The sequence below is a fragment of the Girardinichthys multiradiatus genome, chromosome 5 (assembly GCF_021462225.1).
Source record: "Girardinichthys multiradiatus isolate DD_20200921_A chromosome 5, DD_fGirMul_XY1, whole genome shotgun sequence".
NCBI classification, from domain to species: domain Eukaryota; kingdom Metazoa; phylum Chordata; class Actinopteri; order Cyprinodontiformes; family Goodeidae; genus Girardinichthys; species Girardinichthys multiradiatus.
The window spans coordinates 41,160,059-41,175,178 of NC_061798.1; the positions used below are offsets into that span (position 1 = coordinate 41,160,059).

Here is a 15,120-nt window from a genome sequence, read left to right on the forward strand (position 1 = left end):
CTTTTTTTTTTTTCAAAACCTTTTCATTGTTTTGAAATTTATTGAGGAAGAAAATGTGAAAAAGATGCAGAAAACAATTATTAAAAGAGAACCTTTGCTGGTGTGTTTTACAGCCCACAAGGCAAACGTATGTATACCCGGGTCTAGGCCTTTATAAAAGGTGAAATTATGCAGTGATTTTTTTTATTACCAATTTTTAAAAGTTAAGCTACCTTATAGACTTTTAAGACTTCAGAAAATGTTCCCTGGCCAGTTTTTTTTAAAAAGAAAGCAGATATTGTGGCTTTTTCATATTTTGACACATAAGACAATTTCTATAATGTTCTGACAGCACATCACCTCAAATCTAATAAGTTTTATCATTTGTTTCTAAGGATATGGACCAACACATCTACTTAAACGCTTAAAAAGTCTTCCTCCTTTCTCATGCGGAGCAGCTTCTCTTAAGTATAAAGTTAATGCTAGCATGTTTCCCTGTGACTTGTTTATAATTCGCCTCGTAACATACAGTATTTCATTGCAGTTCAAGTTAACCATATGCAGATAATAAAGTTGTTCAGTTGTGCTTCATAAACTTAATACTTTGCTTTAAACGTTATTCAATTTAATGACAAGTGTTTCAGATGCTTTCTTCACTACACAGATGTCCATGGACTTCTGAGCAGTGTGCAAAACAGATCACATCACTCGGTGAGACTTTAAACTGCAGCAGCCATTATGGTCTCTCTTTATCTGTGAACATCATTAAAATGGGTAAAACACTTAGAAAAAGTACAGACATGTTCCTCTAAAACAGATTTTTATTAACATGAAATCAGGCCTTAAACTTTAAAAACTGGTTGCAGGATACAGATCCAGATGTTGAGTTTAGGGACCAATAATGGTGGAGTACTTTGATCCTAGTGGTCACACTAGGATGTCTTCTGCAGTGAAAAGCTTGTGTTGCTTGGTTGACGATGTTTGTGAAAATCTTGATCTAATCATTTGTTAATGTGAAACATTATCAACATCTTTGAGACCGTTGTGTTTCATTAGGATCTACATACCTGATCAAAAATGAATACATTTGTTTGACTTGGCTTGTGCATAAAAAGCCAATTGCACCAAGGTGGTAATTCCAGCTGAGCTTGGAGTAGAGTTGGTTTAATTAGTCATTTCCTTGAAAAATCGACCATAAAATGTGTCAGTTTGTTTCAGAAATATTAGCTGTGTGAATTTCCAAAACTAAACAGTGTAGATATTTTTTTTTAATATTTTATTTTAAAGACTTATTTCACTGATCAAACAATGAACTGAGGCTAAATGACAATAAGCAGCAGAATAAATTGATAGTTTTAATTGTAATCCTGAACTGTTCCGCTATGAAATTACTTGCACAAATGTAAATGTTTGCTGTTTGCATAGTAAATACATTTCATGGATTTTTGCCACCTTTAAAACTGAACTTTAGTTGACTCAGCAGCATTATCCAGCTCCAGTAAAGCTGTTAAAAGGAAACTGTGGCTGTGTTGTACCACTGGGGCCAGCAAGTGAAAAGATATTTAATGTAGCCTTTCCCACCTGGATTCTTAAAACTCTCTCGGCACCAGGCCAGTGAAGTATTCTGTTCAGATGCTCAAATGCTGCCTGCCCTATGTGCAACCTCTCCAAGTTCTCCTTTTTTGTCGCCCCATGTTCCCAGCTCTCCTTCCTCCCCTCTGCCTGCCAGTGGCCGTTCACATCAAATTCCAAATTCTGGCATTCATCGTGCCTCCGGGAGTCGTGCGCCATGTCTGCAGGCTACGGTCTATCCTCATTCACCAGCTTGTGCTCTGTTACGAGGAGCCACTTAACTCCAGCTCCCAGTGGCAGCGTTGTCATTATTTCACCTGGTCTTGACTCCTCTCTGCTGCTCCACTACAACGAAATGTCGGGAGAGAAGAATTACTCGGAAATATGTCGTAAAAAGTACATCTTTTCTCTGAATTTTCCTGTTTTCAGTAACCTCAAGGAGCCCCTGCTGTTTTAAAACTCATTACCCACTTCGCTAACTTGGATGCTGCTCTTTGCACTTTGTGCTTATCTAACTTGTGTTTTAGATCTGAGGAATATTTTATTACCTGGGGTCAAAACCACTAATATCAGCTAATGAAAATGAAAAAGCTTTAGTAATTCATATTGACTGAACCTACAGATAAAATTTTGTGAGTTTAAAGCCCAGTGCAAAAACATAACTTGAGTAATCAGTTACTTCTTGTTTTTTATTGCGCTTTAAAGGACTCAGACCTTCTTTGAAAGTTTTCTTGTATTTATTTTTTGGCCGCTTTTAAATTAATTTTCCTCCCAGTTTCTAACCATGTTCAGATGACAGTGTTTTTTGCTTTTTAGTTAGCTCCATTCATCTCTCTGTCAGCTCTGTCCAGCTTCCCTTTACTTGCTGAAACAAGGGCCCTCATAGCATCATCCTTCTATCGCCATGTTTACCCACAAAGATGGTTTGTTTCAAAGCTATGTATTAGTTTTCCACCACACATAGTGTTTTGCATTAAGGCCCAAAAGTTGAATTTTCTTCCCGTCTTACCAGCACATCTTCTGCTACATAGTGGTTCTGTTGGCAAATTCTCCTACCGGTGCTGTGGATCTTTGCAGCTTCTCCAGACCATGGGCCTCTTGACTGCTTCCCTGATTACGCTCTCCTTCCCCAGCCTGACTACCTCTTGGTAGGTTTGCAGATGTCCCATTTTCAGATGATGGATCGAAAACTGCTCCATGAGACGTTCAAAGAGTGGGATATTATTTAATAACCTATTTTAGAGAGCTGGTACCAGCTAAATTAGATGAAGGTTAAGAGGAAAAAAGAAGCCATTTTGGCCTGTGAACATTTGACTTCTACAGCAGGGTAATTTGCTTTGCGGGAAGATATGACGGGTCAGATCACAAGATAAACTGCCCATGAGTGGTGAGTCAGTCGTCTAATTGTTCATGCCTACAGTGTTGCTAATCTAAGTGGTTGTTATGATGCATCTCCTTCTCGTTCCATTCCCTGTCTGTCAATCTGACACACACAATTCAATTTAATTCAATTCAGTTTTATTTATATAGCACAAATTCACAACACATGTTGTCTCAAGGCACTTCACAACAGTCAGGTACATACATTCCTATTAATCCTAACAATTGAACACACACACAGACACACACACACACACACACACACACACACACACACACAACTTTTAATAAAGTGGACTGGAACAAAACAATGTTTAAAGCAACTCATTACTGCTGAATTCTCTCCTGACAGTCCTATCCCTTCTCCAAACCTACCTGACACTAATAATTATCGAAAGCAACGGTTGCTGCCGTCTGGTTGAAATGTTGAATTATACTGAGTCATGAGAAGAGTCCTTGTTGAAAAATTTACAGTTTTTTGTGTTAATAGCCTGTGATCAACCAGTTTTACAAAAGTATTTAGAAATGACAGCTGGAAAACCTAAAAAGACCTCATAACAGCCTAGCGTCTTGGAAGCAAGGTCAAAAGGAAAGAAGGGTGACTAATGGCTTTTGTATAATATTAGTCTACTTGACACTTGCTGACCTGTCTTGAGTGTGTGGTGCAAAGGTCCATTGCACATGAACCTTGTCTCAAGACAGCCATGACTTAAAATTCAACAAATGTACCTATAGCTTTATGTAGGCCTTAAAGACAAGAGGACATGGAGGTGTGCCAGAACTGAACATGTCTGATAGTAACTGAGCTTCTACCTGCACATCTGGTGCTTCAGTCAAACTGTAAAAGTGGGATTACGATGGGGCAGAGTAAACGTAAATACTGCTAAAAGGCAGAGAGAGCCAGTGCGGTGTGTGTCAGTGAATGTGTTCCTCCCTCAGAGCCAGCTAACCAAACCAGATGAAAACACAGGGGTCCTGAGCAGATGCTGCCAGGCTTTAAATAGAGTCACAGAGCAGCCAACCCACATGATTAAAATATCAGCTGTCCTTTCCTTGTTGCTCTTCTCAGTCAATTATTTGCTACTTTCTGTTTCTTTTATTTCCTTCAGAATAAACAGTTTACCCACACGTTTCTGCAGCCAAAAACACACCAGATGCACAGAAAGATAACAGATGTTAAAGTGAACTTTTTCACAGTCATCCCTTGAGGACCTTGGAGCAGTGAACGAAACTGAATTGTTGGATTAAGTGATTCTCATAATCTATTAAACTCTATCAGCCGTTTTCAAAAGCATTTCCATTAAAACTTAATTTCACTCCCAAGTTGGCCATCTTTGATGTAGCTGATATGGATTGTAACTCCGTGACCTTTCACTTGGCATTTTCACTGAATCCAATCTGAGAGAAAGTTCATGAAGAACTGAGGGATTCACCGAGCACAGAAAACAGAGAACAACTGTAAGAGATGTGAAAGATCAAAGGATTAAAAAAATCTTTAAACAGAAGCCAGTCGCACAATACAATTCATCTGAAACAGGAAAGAAGATTATGGTATGTATTCAGCGTTTGTGAATATAGACAGTCTGTGTCCCAGGTGTTCGAATGCACACGCACTGTATACATTATTTCTTCCCAGCTGAGCCCCATCTGGATACTTATGTCACTACGTCAACACACACATTTATACATATGTGCACACACAGCAACAATGGCAGATTGTCAGCACATTTCTTTAAGTTTTGCCATAAAACAAAAACATAGAAATAAAATGGGTGAAGTGAGGGGGTAAATGTTGTGCATATGGACTGATCTGTGACCTTCAAACTGTGGTAAGCTGTGAAAAAATATGACACCATTTACAGGTTTCATCTGTATCTGCTTTTTGTCATATTAAAATGTTTTGGATTAAACATATTTAAATATCAGAAAAGATCACTTTAGTAAATACAAAAAGAAAGCTGATTTTGAACGATGATTTGATTTATTAATGCAAAACAGGTGTCCAAACAATTTTTCTATCGCCATATAAATGTGTTAACTACGTGTGCCACCCTTGGTGCACTACTGCCATAAAGCATTTGTGATAACTGTCAATGAGTCTTTTACATCATGGAGGACAGGTTTGGCCCTTTCTTCTTTACAGAACTGTTTTAATTCAGCCATATTATGAGCAGGACGGCTCAAGCATCAACAAGATGTTTAAGGTCATGCCACACCTCCCATTTCACCAACGATCATGTTTTCGTTTTTCATCCACATATCTGGATATTAGCTCACTCTCCCGTTTGAATTTCATTACATCATGGCATAATGTGGTACTTTTTAAGACTTTTAAACCTACTTCATGTTGTCAGACAGGTTCTATTTAAAATAATGTCAGGAGAGTTTTGATGAAATTTAAATCAGTTTTTGTTCATAAACAAGGTTTCTTTATGACTTAACAAGGGGCAATTACTTGTTCACAAATGGACGGGTTGTTTCAGATAGCTTTGTTCCCTTTATAAATGAAATCATCATTTGAAAACTGCATAACTGGTTTTCTTTGTTCGATTATACATTTATTTTGATTATAGGAAACATTTAGGTGTGACAAAAAGGCAAACATTGAAGAAGTCTGTAAGGAGGCAAGCACTTTTCACAGTACTGTATGTACCGAGCCAGGATTGTACTATACAGTTACAGCCAATCACACTAGGAATGCTAAAAGAAATCCTGTAAAACAGGACAATAATTGCTTACCGAGATCCTAATTCATTAGCCTTATATGTATCAAAGCAAAACAATTCAGAAATCATGGACAACATTCATCTATTCTCAGTCATATGGAGATAAAAGCCAACTAAGCATTCGCTTAGGGCCCATTACAACCCAAGGCCAGATCTGTATATTCTTAATGATGTTGTCCCCTCCTTCTCCACTCTTTACGCCATAATTCACCGTTTGTGAGTGGCAGAGCAGCAACTCAGTCTGATCTGTTTCTGGGGGAACGGCTTTGAGCCAGTGTTGCCGGTTTCTGTAAGGTTGTTATACACAGCTGATTAGCCAATTCCCTTTTATCTGCAGGGTTTTCAACTTGGCGTTTGACAGTCAAAGACAAAGATCAGTATTTTGTTGCAAGATACTCTGCATGTAGCAGAACCTGAATCCCGATGTCTCTTGTCCAACCGTTGCTGAATAATATTTATTTAATATTTCTTTCAATAACTTTAAGATCAGCGTGCAAATCATTTGTTAAATATGGTTGAAAAAGACATGTTTTTGTTTGTGTTTGTTGCAGAAACAGCACATCAGGAGCAGGAGGTGCCTATATCAAACAGTGCTGCAAAGGTTTCTGTATCGACATTCTGAAGAAGATTGCCAGGAATGTCAAGTTTACCTATGATCTATATTTGGTTATCAACGGAAAACATGGGAAGAAGATCAACAATGTGTGGAACGGCATGGTTGGAGAGGTAGTATCGCCTTTGTTTTTTTCAGCCAACCTCATATTTGTTTAAATTACAGACAAACGTGCAGGGGCTTTTCCTCCACACAGCTGGCTTGAAGAAACTTAAAGAAAGAGGTGGAGGATGGGGGGATCACTGCTGTCCTCTCCACCAAAGAAAACTCTGCACTGTCCCTGGCATCTTATCAAAAGGAGTTTTAAACATCAGTACTATTACTTTGTCTGACACATTTATCACCATCCCCTAATCTTCAAAATCTCAAAGGTTTAGAATTTAGAAAAATCCTACCTTTATTTACATCGATGCATTTGTGATGGCGGGGGCAAAATTGTTTAAAGCAAATGCAACTGAAGCATTCATTTTTTCTATACCACTTTAACAAACTTTGAGGATTTTTTTATCCATTATTTAGCAGTTTTTAATACACATTAATGCTGTAAAACGTGGTGTAAATGGTGTTACGATATGCCTTTAAATATTGTATATGTAAAACATCCTCAAAAATGCTAAATGGGTAACTCTGCCTTTTGTAATGTTTTACTTTAATGTTTAAATATATATCCATCTATTTTTGACAATGTCCATAAATATAAACAAATCCATACATATTTGAGTACAATACATCATTTTAAAATATTAATTAAAAATAGATATTTCTGCCAGGTTAAAAGATGCATAGTGTCCTAAAGAATACATTTTTATAAGGATTATAGATGCGAGATCATTATTCTCCCATCCATTCATTGTTTATCCCTGCTTGTCCTTGCTGCTTGTCTCCAGCGGTCAGTGGGCAAAAGGCGGGGTACACCCAGGACAAGTCGTCATTCGCAGATCATTAATCTTGATTTTAGAAGCAAAGCCATGTCAGTAAAATTCATAAAGGTTTACACTGAACTTTTGGTAGGAAAACATAGACACAACTATTAATAATGGTAAGGCAGACTGACTAAAAAATCATATATTTGAGTAGATTTACTGTCTATTTGGAACAAGACAATAAAGACAAACCAAATACAAAAGACAGCTGTATTTCTTTTTTTTTTTGTCTGCTCAATGTGCCCTCCAACAACAGCTGACATTTTGTGGTACAGACCACCGTCACTATGATATTTCACATCCAAACCCCACCCTAAAAAAACGAGAAACACATCAGAAACAGTCTGGTTCCAAGTGGTACCGTGAATTTTTCCGTTTCTCAGGTGGTGTATAAGAAGGCCATCATGGCTGTGGGGTCACTGACCATCAACGAGGAGAGGTCAGAGGTCATCGACTTCTCCGTGCCCTTCGTAGAGACTGGCATCAGCGTCATGGTGTCACGCAGCAACGGAACCGTTTCACCCTCTGCCTTTCTTGGTAAATCTTCCAGACTTCCTTTATTAAAAACAGTTTTCTCCATTCTGTTTTATTTTTTTGCCAGCCTAGCCCCCTGTTGAGCCGACTACTGGGGGCAAAATAATGGGGAGGTGCTTACATGTGGGCAAAATCCTGAACATGAAATGGAATATTTTATTCACACACTATTAGTTGGCCAAACTCCACTTGTACTATGACTTTATCTGGGCCTCAACACCCTGAGCACATTAATATTTCTACCAGAGCAGAGCAAGTGGAGCATGCCAGCTGTTTCCATTATTTTTCCTTTTTGGAAAAGTGAGCTTAGACAAAGCACTCTTGATGTTTGCCTCCTCTTCTTCCTCTCCTTCCTCTTCTCCAGTTGTTGAAATGGCGAGAAACCGAAATGCTCCTCTGTGCTTGTCTAATGTCTTGTACTGTCATTGGAGCGCGACAGAGAGCGAGGGGGGTCAGGAGGGAGGTGAACTGGGCTGTGCATGTGTTGGTCCCTGTGTATCATGCCATGTGTCAGAATTACTGAAAAAAAAAACGTGTTTGTGATACTGCGCTAATATATCAGGATGTTCTTGTATCGAGTCAAGGAAGTGTGGAGAATAAATGTGCGCTGTGGCCGTGTGTGTGTGTGTGTGTGTGTGTGTGTGTGTGTGTGTGTGTGTGTGTGTGTGTGTGTGTCAAGTCAGACTCAGGGTATCAGTGACGGTTCAGTATCTCTCGCACTCATATTAGAGGCACCTCAGCGCACAATCTCTCAGGGTTGGCTAACCCTGGCAGTTACATACTTACACATGTAGTGACACAAATACACACACACATACACACACACCGAGACACACACACCAACATACAAACTGTCTGGATTCAACATCTCTGGAACTCATCCCGCTCTCTGAACTGCTGCACGCCAAACGCAAACTCATGCACACACAAATAAATCACGCACACATGTGCATAGCGGGGGTTCATCATATCGCTAAGAATTTGAACCTCGTCTCTTACACATTCCTCTGTTTCTCCTCCTTTTTCTCCTCCATCCCCCTCTGCCCCTAGCCTCTCCCTCTCTCAGCTGTCATCCGAGGGAATAATGAAAAATATGGAAATGTGCTCCTTCAAACTCTCTATGACTAACTCTGTCCTTCTCCTTCCTTTCCTAGCCTCTCACTGGTGTCTCCCCCATCATATTTTTGTATCTCCCTCAACCGTGTTGCTTTTTTTTTCCTGCATCTCCGTCTCCTCTTTGACATCTCTTCAGCTCATGGACTCAATTTCACACTGAGTATCTCCTTCTCTTCCTCCTCGCAGAGCCCTTCAGCGCATCGGTTTGGGTGATGATGTTTGTGATGCTGCTCATTGTTACAGCCATCGCCGTCTTTCTCTTTGAGTTTGTCAGTCCACTGGGCTTCAACCGCAACTTGGCCCAAGGCAAAGGTAGACCTGAGCACACACATGCTGTCAGGAATATCACACCAATCATTTTTCCCAGCTGCAGGAAGCGGCAAATCCAAGTTACCCCTGAAGCAAGGAAAAAGTGACTTATTATTGCTCTGACTAGAATCAGTTCATGCAAGAGCTAGATCACATTTACATTTTTTTTCTCCTGAAGCTGCCCACAAGAACGCTTGTTTGAAGGTACCATCAAGACAGAATCTAAACTATCCTGCTGGTTCTGAACTCACAGCATTTTGCTCTAATTTACAACTCAGTCCTGGATCTTAATACATTGCAGCAAATCTGTGTTTGGATTCATGTTTATCTTACACAGACTGATTAAACAGCTCGACATCTAAGCAAATTCAATTATTAACATAAGTTTTCTGTAGTCTCCTAGACATTATGATTTAAAATGATAAAAGCAGTCAAATGTATAGATATTGCCTGGAAAAAGGTTGTCATACCACTTGTGATGTTACAAACACCAAGTTCAATGTATTTTATTAAGGTTTGTTACAACATTAAAGCACAAAATGGTGCTTTAATGTCTGAAAAGTGTGGTATGCATTTGTTTTCAGCCATATTACCTCTAAAGAAAGTCCATGCAGAACAAGCACTGGAAGTCACCTAACAATAAGGTGTACTTTAATCCCATTCAGTTGTTGTGTTAAGGCCTCAGAGGTTTCCTATCATTAGTGAGTAAACTGCAAGATGAAGACATGGTGCACAACAAGGACAGTGAGAAAGTTATGAAGGAGTTTAAAACAGTTTTTGTAATAAACAATATCTTCAGGAAATGGAAAGCATATGCACAGCCAAAGTCCAGCTAGACTAAGAGGCTGGACAAGGAGAGCATTAATCAGAGAAGCAGCAAAGAAGCTTATGTTCACTCTGGAGGAGCTGCAGAAATCCACATCTTCTCTGATAGTACCGCTAATGGTTCTGCACTCCACTAATCTGGCCTTTATGGAAGAGTGACACATTGCACTCTACCCACATTGAAACACGATGGTGGCAGCATTTTTTCAGCAGAGAGGGGGAAGCTGGAGCTAAATACAAAGCAAAACTTTAAATAGTGGAAAAGGTTTGCCTACCAGCAGGAGAAAAACTAATGCTGTCCATGTAATTTAAGTGATCAGAAGATGTTTGCAAATAAGAATGGGCAAGAAATTTGGTCTCTTGGTGTGCAAAGCTAGTAGATATACCTCAAAAGACCTGTAGCTGTAGCTGCAGTAAAAAAGTGGTTCTACAAAGAACTGATCCAAGGAGGCTAATTACAAATGTATGCCAAAAACCTAATATTTGTGTTTGCGTGTAAAAAACTGAAAATCATGTACTTTTGCTTCCTTTTATAAAATCCCAATGAAATACATTGAACTTTGTGATTGTAGTTAAACCAAATGTTCAAATGATCAAGTGGTATGACTACTTTTGCAACGGTTTTTTCAGTTTTATCACTGTCTTTCTTAAGCCTTTCTGATAAATTAGATATCTATAGAGAGCAAATGTTTAAGTCTTCACTATTGAGATATGAACTGATAACAAGCCTGGAAATCTGCTTTAAAGTCATTTTTTAAAAGCTATGTTTATATTTGCCTCAAAACAAGCCTCAATGTAAACAGTTCCAGTAAGAGGTTTATGTACAGTCATCATGGGTACTAATGCCACGTTACGTTTTAATGAGGCAAAGTTATGCTAATGTATCAACCACGGCAAGAAAGATGTCTGGAGGGGTCAAGGGGAGGCTTTCAGACCTAAAGACACTGTCAAGCATGGTGGTGGCAGCATCATGCTGTGAGACTGTTTAACTGCTAATGGTACTTCTACATTAAGCTAATGGGGTTGAATAATGAAACAGAAGGATTACCGCCTAAATTATTCAAATTCATCTTCGATCAAGAACTCGCCAGTTGAAACTTGGACACAACTGAGCATAAATACAAATGTGATATTGTTCAAATGAGAAGTTTTTGCATCAGTGTGGTCAGTGATTTTAAGGTTATGACTGATCTATGTGTGATGAGCATCTCATTAGCTATTCTAATAGCTCGCAAGCTGCTCTTTTAGTGGTTTGATTAATGTATTTGTTGTTAGTGTTGAACTTTATTTTTTTTAATAATTTTAAAATGAACTGGAAATGCTTTTCATAAAAAATGTTTGAGCTGTAGGCATCAATAAATATTAAAGTCAATAAATACTATCACTGTTTGTACAATGTCACCCTCTGGGCTCTTTTAAATTATATAGCCTCTCTCCTCTCACTCCATATGTCCCAATAATACATTGCTAATTATGCAACAAATACTTCAAGTTCAAAAAGATTCCCTCAAGGTTGATATTTGTTGAGTTTTATTGCATACCACAGGAACATGTTTCTCCACAAAGACATAAAACATTACCCACACTCTGCGGCTTATCCTGCTTTTTGGGCCAGCTGACTCTGTACAAGATGGTTGTTCAAAAACACTTTGCAACCACAAAGGTTCCCCACCTGCTGGTTCTTAAAAAGAATACAGGTTGTGCGAAATGTGCACCTTTATTTGACTTCGATGAACCATTCATTTTAAAATTGTCTTTGCTGTCTTTATTTCCCTGCAAATTTCGAGTTAGTAGACGTAGTAAACACAACATTGCCTTCATCATGAAATTGTGATTCAAAGTGAAAGGTTGGCATGGTGCCGGTGTCGCAGGAGGTTAAGTGCGCGACCCATGTACGGAGGCCAAGTCCTTGACGCTGTCCTTATTGGCGTCCCGACCCCGCAACATTTGCCACATGTCTTCCCCCTCTCTCCACCCCCATTTCATGTCTGCCTACTTTCAGAAAAAAAATACTGGGAAAAATAAAGGCAACTAGTGCCACAAAACAAATCTTTAAAAAAAAAGAAAGGTGAAAAGACAACCATATATTGTCTATCGACATCTAAATGATGATTGGTTTAATCAAATGAACCAACCAGAGGAGACTTTCACCATCTTCATTTAGGAAATAAAATGATTGGATGGTAATTATGAGTTAAAAATACACATTTTTTGCATGTTTTTCTAGGTTACACAATGACAATGATATGTTTTAATGGACATTAATGGTAACAAACACTGCTATGGTGATGCCCACCAGATATTGATCAGTTACAAAAAAACCTGTGGTAAAAGCACTGCTGTCATGGAGTTAAAATAAAACTTTATAGCATGATTTTACTTAATTTATTCCAACAGAAAATCAGCAATTACTTATTCATTCATCTTCTATAGCACTTGTTCCGTAGTGGGTTGTAGGGAAGCAGGTGCCTATCTCCAGCAGCCTACAGGCGAGAGGCAGGGTACACCCTGGACATGTCGCCAATCAATCACAGGGCAACACAGAGACATAGAGGACAAACACACATGCAAACACTCATTCACACCTATGGGCAATTTAGAGAGACCACTTAATCTAACGGTCATGTTTTTTAGACTGTGGGAGGAAGCCGGAGTACCCGGTGAGAACCCACGTATGCACCGGGAGAACATGCAAACTCCATGCAGAAAGACCGCCGGCCGGGAGTCGAACCCAGGACCTTCTTGCTGCAAGGCAACAGTGCTACCAACTATGTGCAGTTGAGCTGCACAGTATTTTTGCAGTTCATATAACATTTTAGTTATTACATTTAGGATAATTTTATATGTAATCTTATGTGTTTATTGTTGTTTTGGTTTTGAACTGTAAACTTAAGCAAAGATATAAAATACTTCAAATTTTGTAGTTAACAAGTGTTTATGTACAGAATATTTGGCTGTTCTGCTATTTACAGGGTGACACAACCACAACAGGCTGATACTAGCTGGTAAATTAGTCGGCCTATCTGCTCTGGTAACGAGTTTGCAATCAACTCTTTAATGGTTGAAAGTTACATATGAAATTATTTTAATGTACATACAAATATTCAGTTTTAATCAGTTCAGTAATCAAGGAAGGTCAAATTCTTTACACATTTATCAGGTTAAGATTTCTTTACTATCAATGAAATTATTAACTGTAATCAAGGATTATATTAATAATTACTCACACTGTGGTCCTTTTTCCTAATGAAATAAATAATTGGAATTCAGTAGCTTTAAATAAAAAACATTAAACAAGATAACACAAAGATCCCAATACTAATACTACAGACCACTTCTACAGAGTCCAATGAGTTTTATCAATAGGAAATTGAAGAATCACATTATCTAACCTATTTAAAGGTTTGATATTTCTCAAAGGTTGACTGGTCCCCTTCAGATTTTAAAGGAAGGGGTTTAAAATCTGAAGATGACCTAGAAATGTGAGTTCAAATAATTAGCAATTTTTTCAAGGGGGTAAAGGAAAAAAGGAGGAAGAAATTCAAAGTCTCCCAACATCTTCTGAATACCAGAAAACTGCTTCAAAAGCAAAATGCCTTACAATGGCCTGGATGTTGTTGTGTCACAGCTCATTTTACTAAACTGGGTCTCCTGACAAGCGGTTCCAATACTGATCACCCAGCTTGGCTGACAGAGAACAAAAATCTGGATCCCAAAGCATGGAGGTGTGGAAAAAAAATAAACAAAACTTTTTAGGAACTTTGCACAAAAATTAAATAAAGTAAAGGTGTGCACATTGTGATCAAATATGTTATTGTAACCAAATCTGGCAAGTTCATCAGGCCTGGTTCTGAGTAGTCTCGACTTCTGCTTGCAGGTTCTGTGATTCTGTCTTTCTGAGTGAGTCGTAGGGTTCAGATGCCTCAGGAGCCTAAAGCCTTGTGGCGATGAGTCATCACAAGGGCCTCATTAGCCAATCAGACTCAGCCAGTAAGAAAACTGGATTCTACAACATTCTTAACTGAGAGAAAGGCCCGGAGTGTAAATGAAGTCATTAAATGTATGCTACTTACTGAAGCTTTTTCCTATTTATTGTTTACAACTTGTAAAATTGGATAAGAAGACAAGCACGCTTTCAAAGTTTTATTCAATAACCTGGATTTAAACCTAACTAGTCATGGATATTAAAAAAGCTTTCAGAACTTCTAAATTTGCTAAATAATTTTAACACATATTCACAGGCATTCAACAACATATCACTTCAGGTCTATTTTGAAGAACCCGAATCACATCCGAGTGGTATAAGATATTGTTCTGGCTAAATCTGAGTCCAGCAAGGGCATTTTAAAAGGCCTTGGTGAAAGCAGTCAGACATTTTAAAAGGTCAGACCTGGAATGAATATTGTGCTCACTCCAGTTTGGTAACAAGATCCCACTTGCAGCTTACCAACCTTAGTTTTAAAACAGCATCACCTTAAATAGGAAGGATTGGCGTCCTTTCCTCACTGCAACATGACTGCTTTTTGTAACAGCAAGTATTACAGAACACCCAGATCTATTTATGTTAGTGCATGAAAATGTAGCTTCTTTCAGCCTGCTAATAGGCAGTGGGCAGCAACAGGTAGGAGAAAAGAAAGAAAACCCTAGTCCTTCTAGCACATTTGCTAACATCTCAATAAGATAACTTTAAACCAAAGGAACAGTATGATGGAAACCTTCAGCAGTTTTTATTCTGTGACCTTGTAAACCTTCCTATATCTTGATACTGATATCCAACCCACACCTCTTGCACAAAACCTATTTTGACAATGTCAGATAAAAATATGAGCTCCTCAGCATGTAATCTTTTTTTCTATCTTTTCTTTTGTATTGCTCTTTCCACCTCCTACCGGTTCCTCAGACCCACATGGTCCATCGTTTACCATCGGAAAGGCCATATGGCTGTTGTGGGGTCTGGTTTTCAACAACTCTGTGCCCGTGCAGAACCCAAAAGGCACCACCAGTAAATTCATTGTGTCCGTGTGGGCCTTCTTTGCTGTCATCTTCCTGGCCTCCTACACTGCCAACCTAGCCGCCTTCATGATCCAAGAAGAGTTCGTGGACCAAGTCACTGGATTGTCTGACAAAAAGGTGGGTTTCCACA

The 15,120-nt window shown here is 38.7% G+C and overlaps 1 protein-coding gene across 1 annotated transcript in view; it reads left to right on the top strand.

Annotated features, from left to right (window-relative positions):
- grin2ab (glutamate receptor, ionotropic, N-methyl D-aspartate 2A, b) overlaps nucleotides 1-15,120 on the top strand; it is a 208,682-nt gene that overhangs the window by 173,723 nt on the left and 19,839 nt on the right. Inside the window, exons 11-14 of the mRNA XM_047366647.1 lie at nucleotides 6,209-6,383; nucleotides 7,577-7,730; nucleotides 9,030-9,155; nucleotides 14,878-15,107. Coding sequence (XP_047222603.1) covers nucleotides 6,209-6,383; nucleotides 7,577-7,730; nucleotides 9,030-9,155; nucleotides 14,878-15,107 — 685 coding nt within the window. The remainder of the gene's footprint in view (nucleotides 1-6,208; nucleotides 6,384-7,576; nucleotides 7,731-9,029; nucleotides 9,156-14,877; nucleotides 15,108-15,120) is intronic.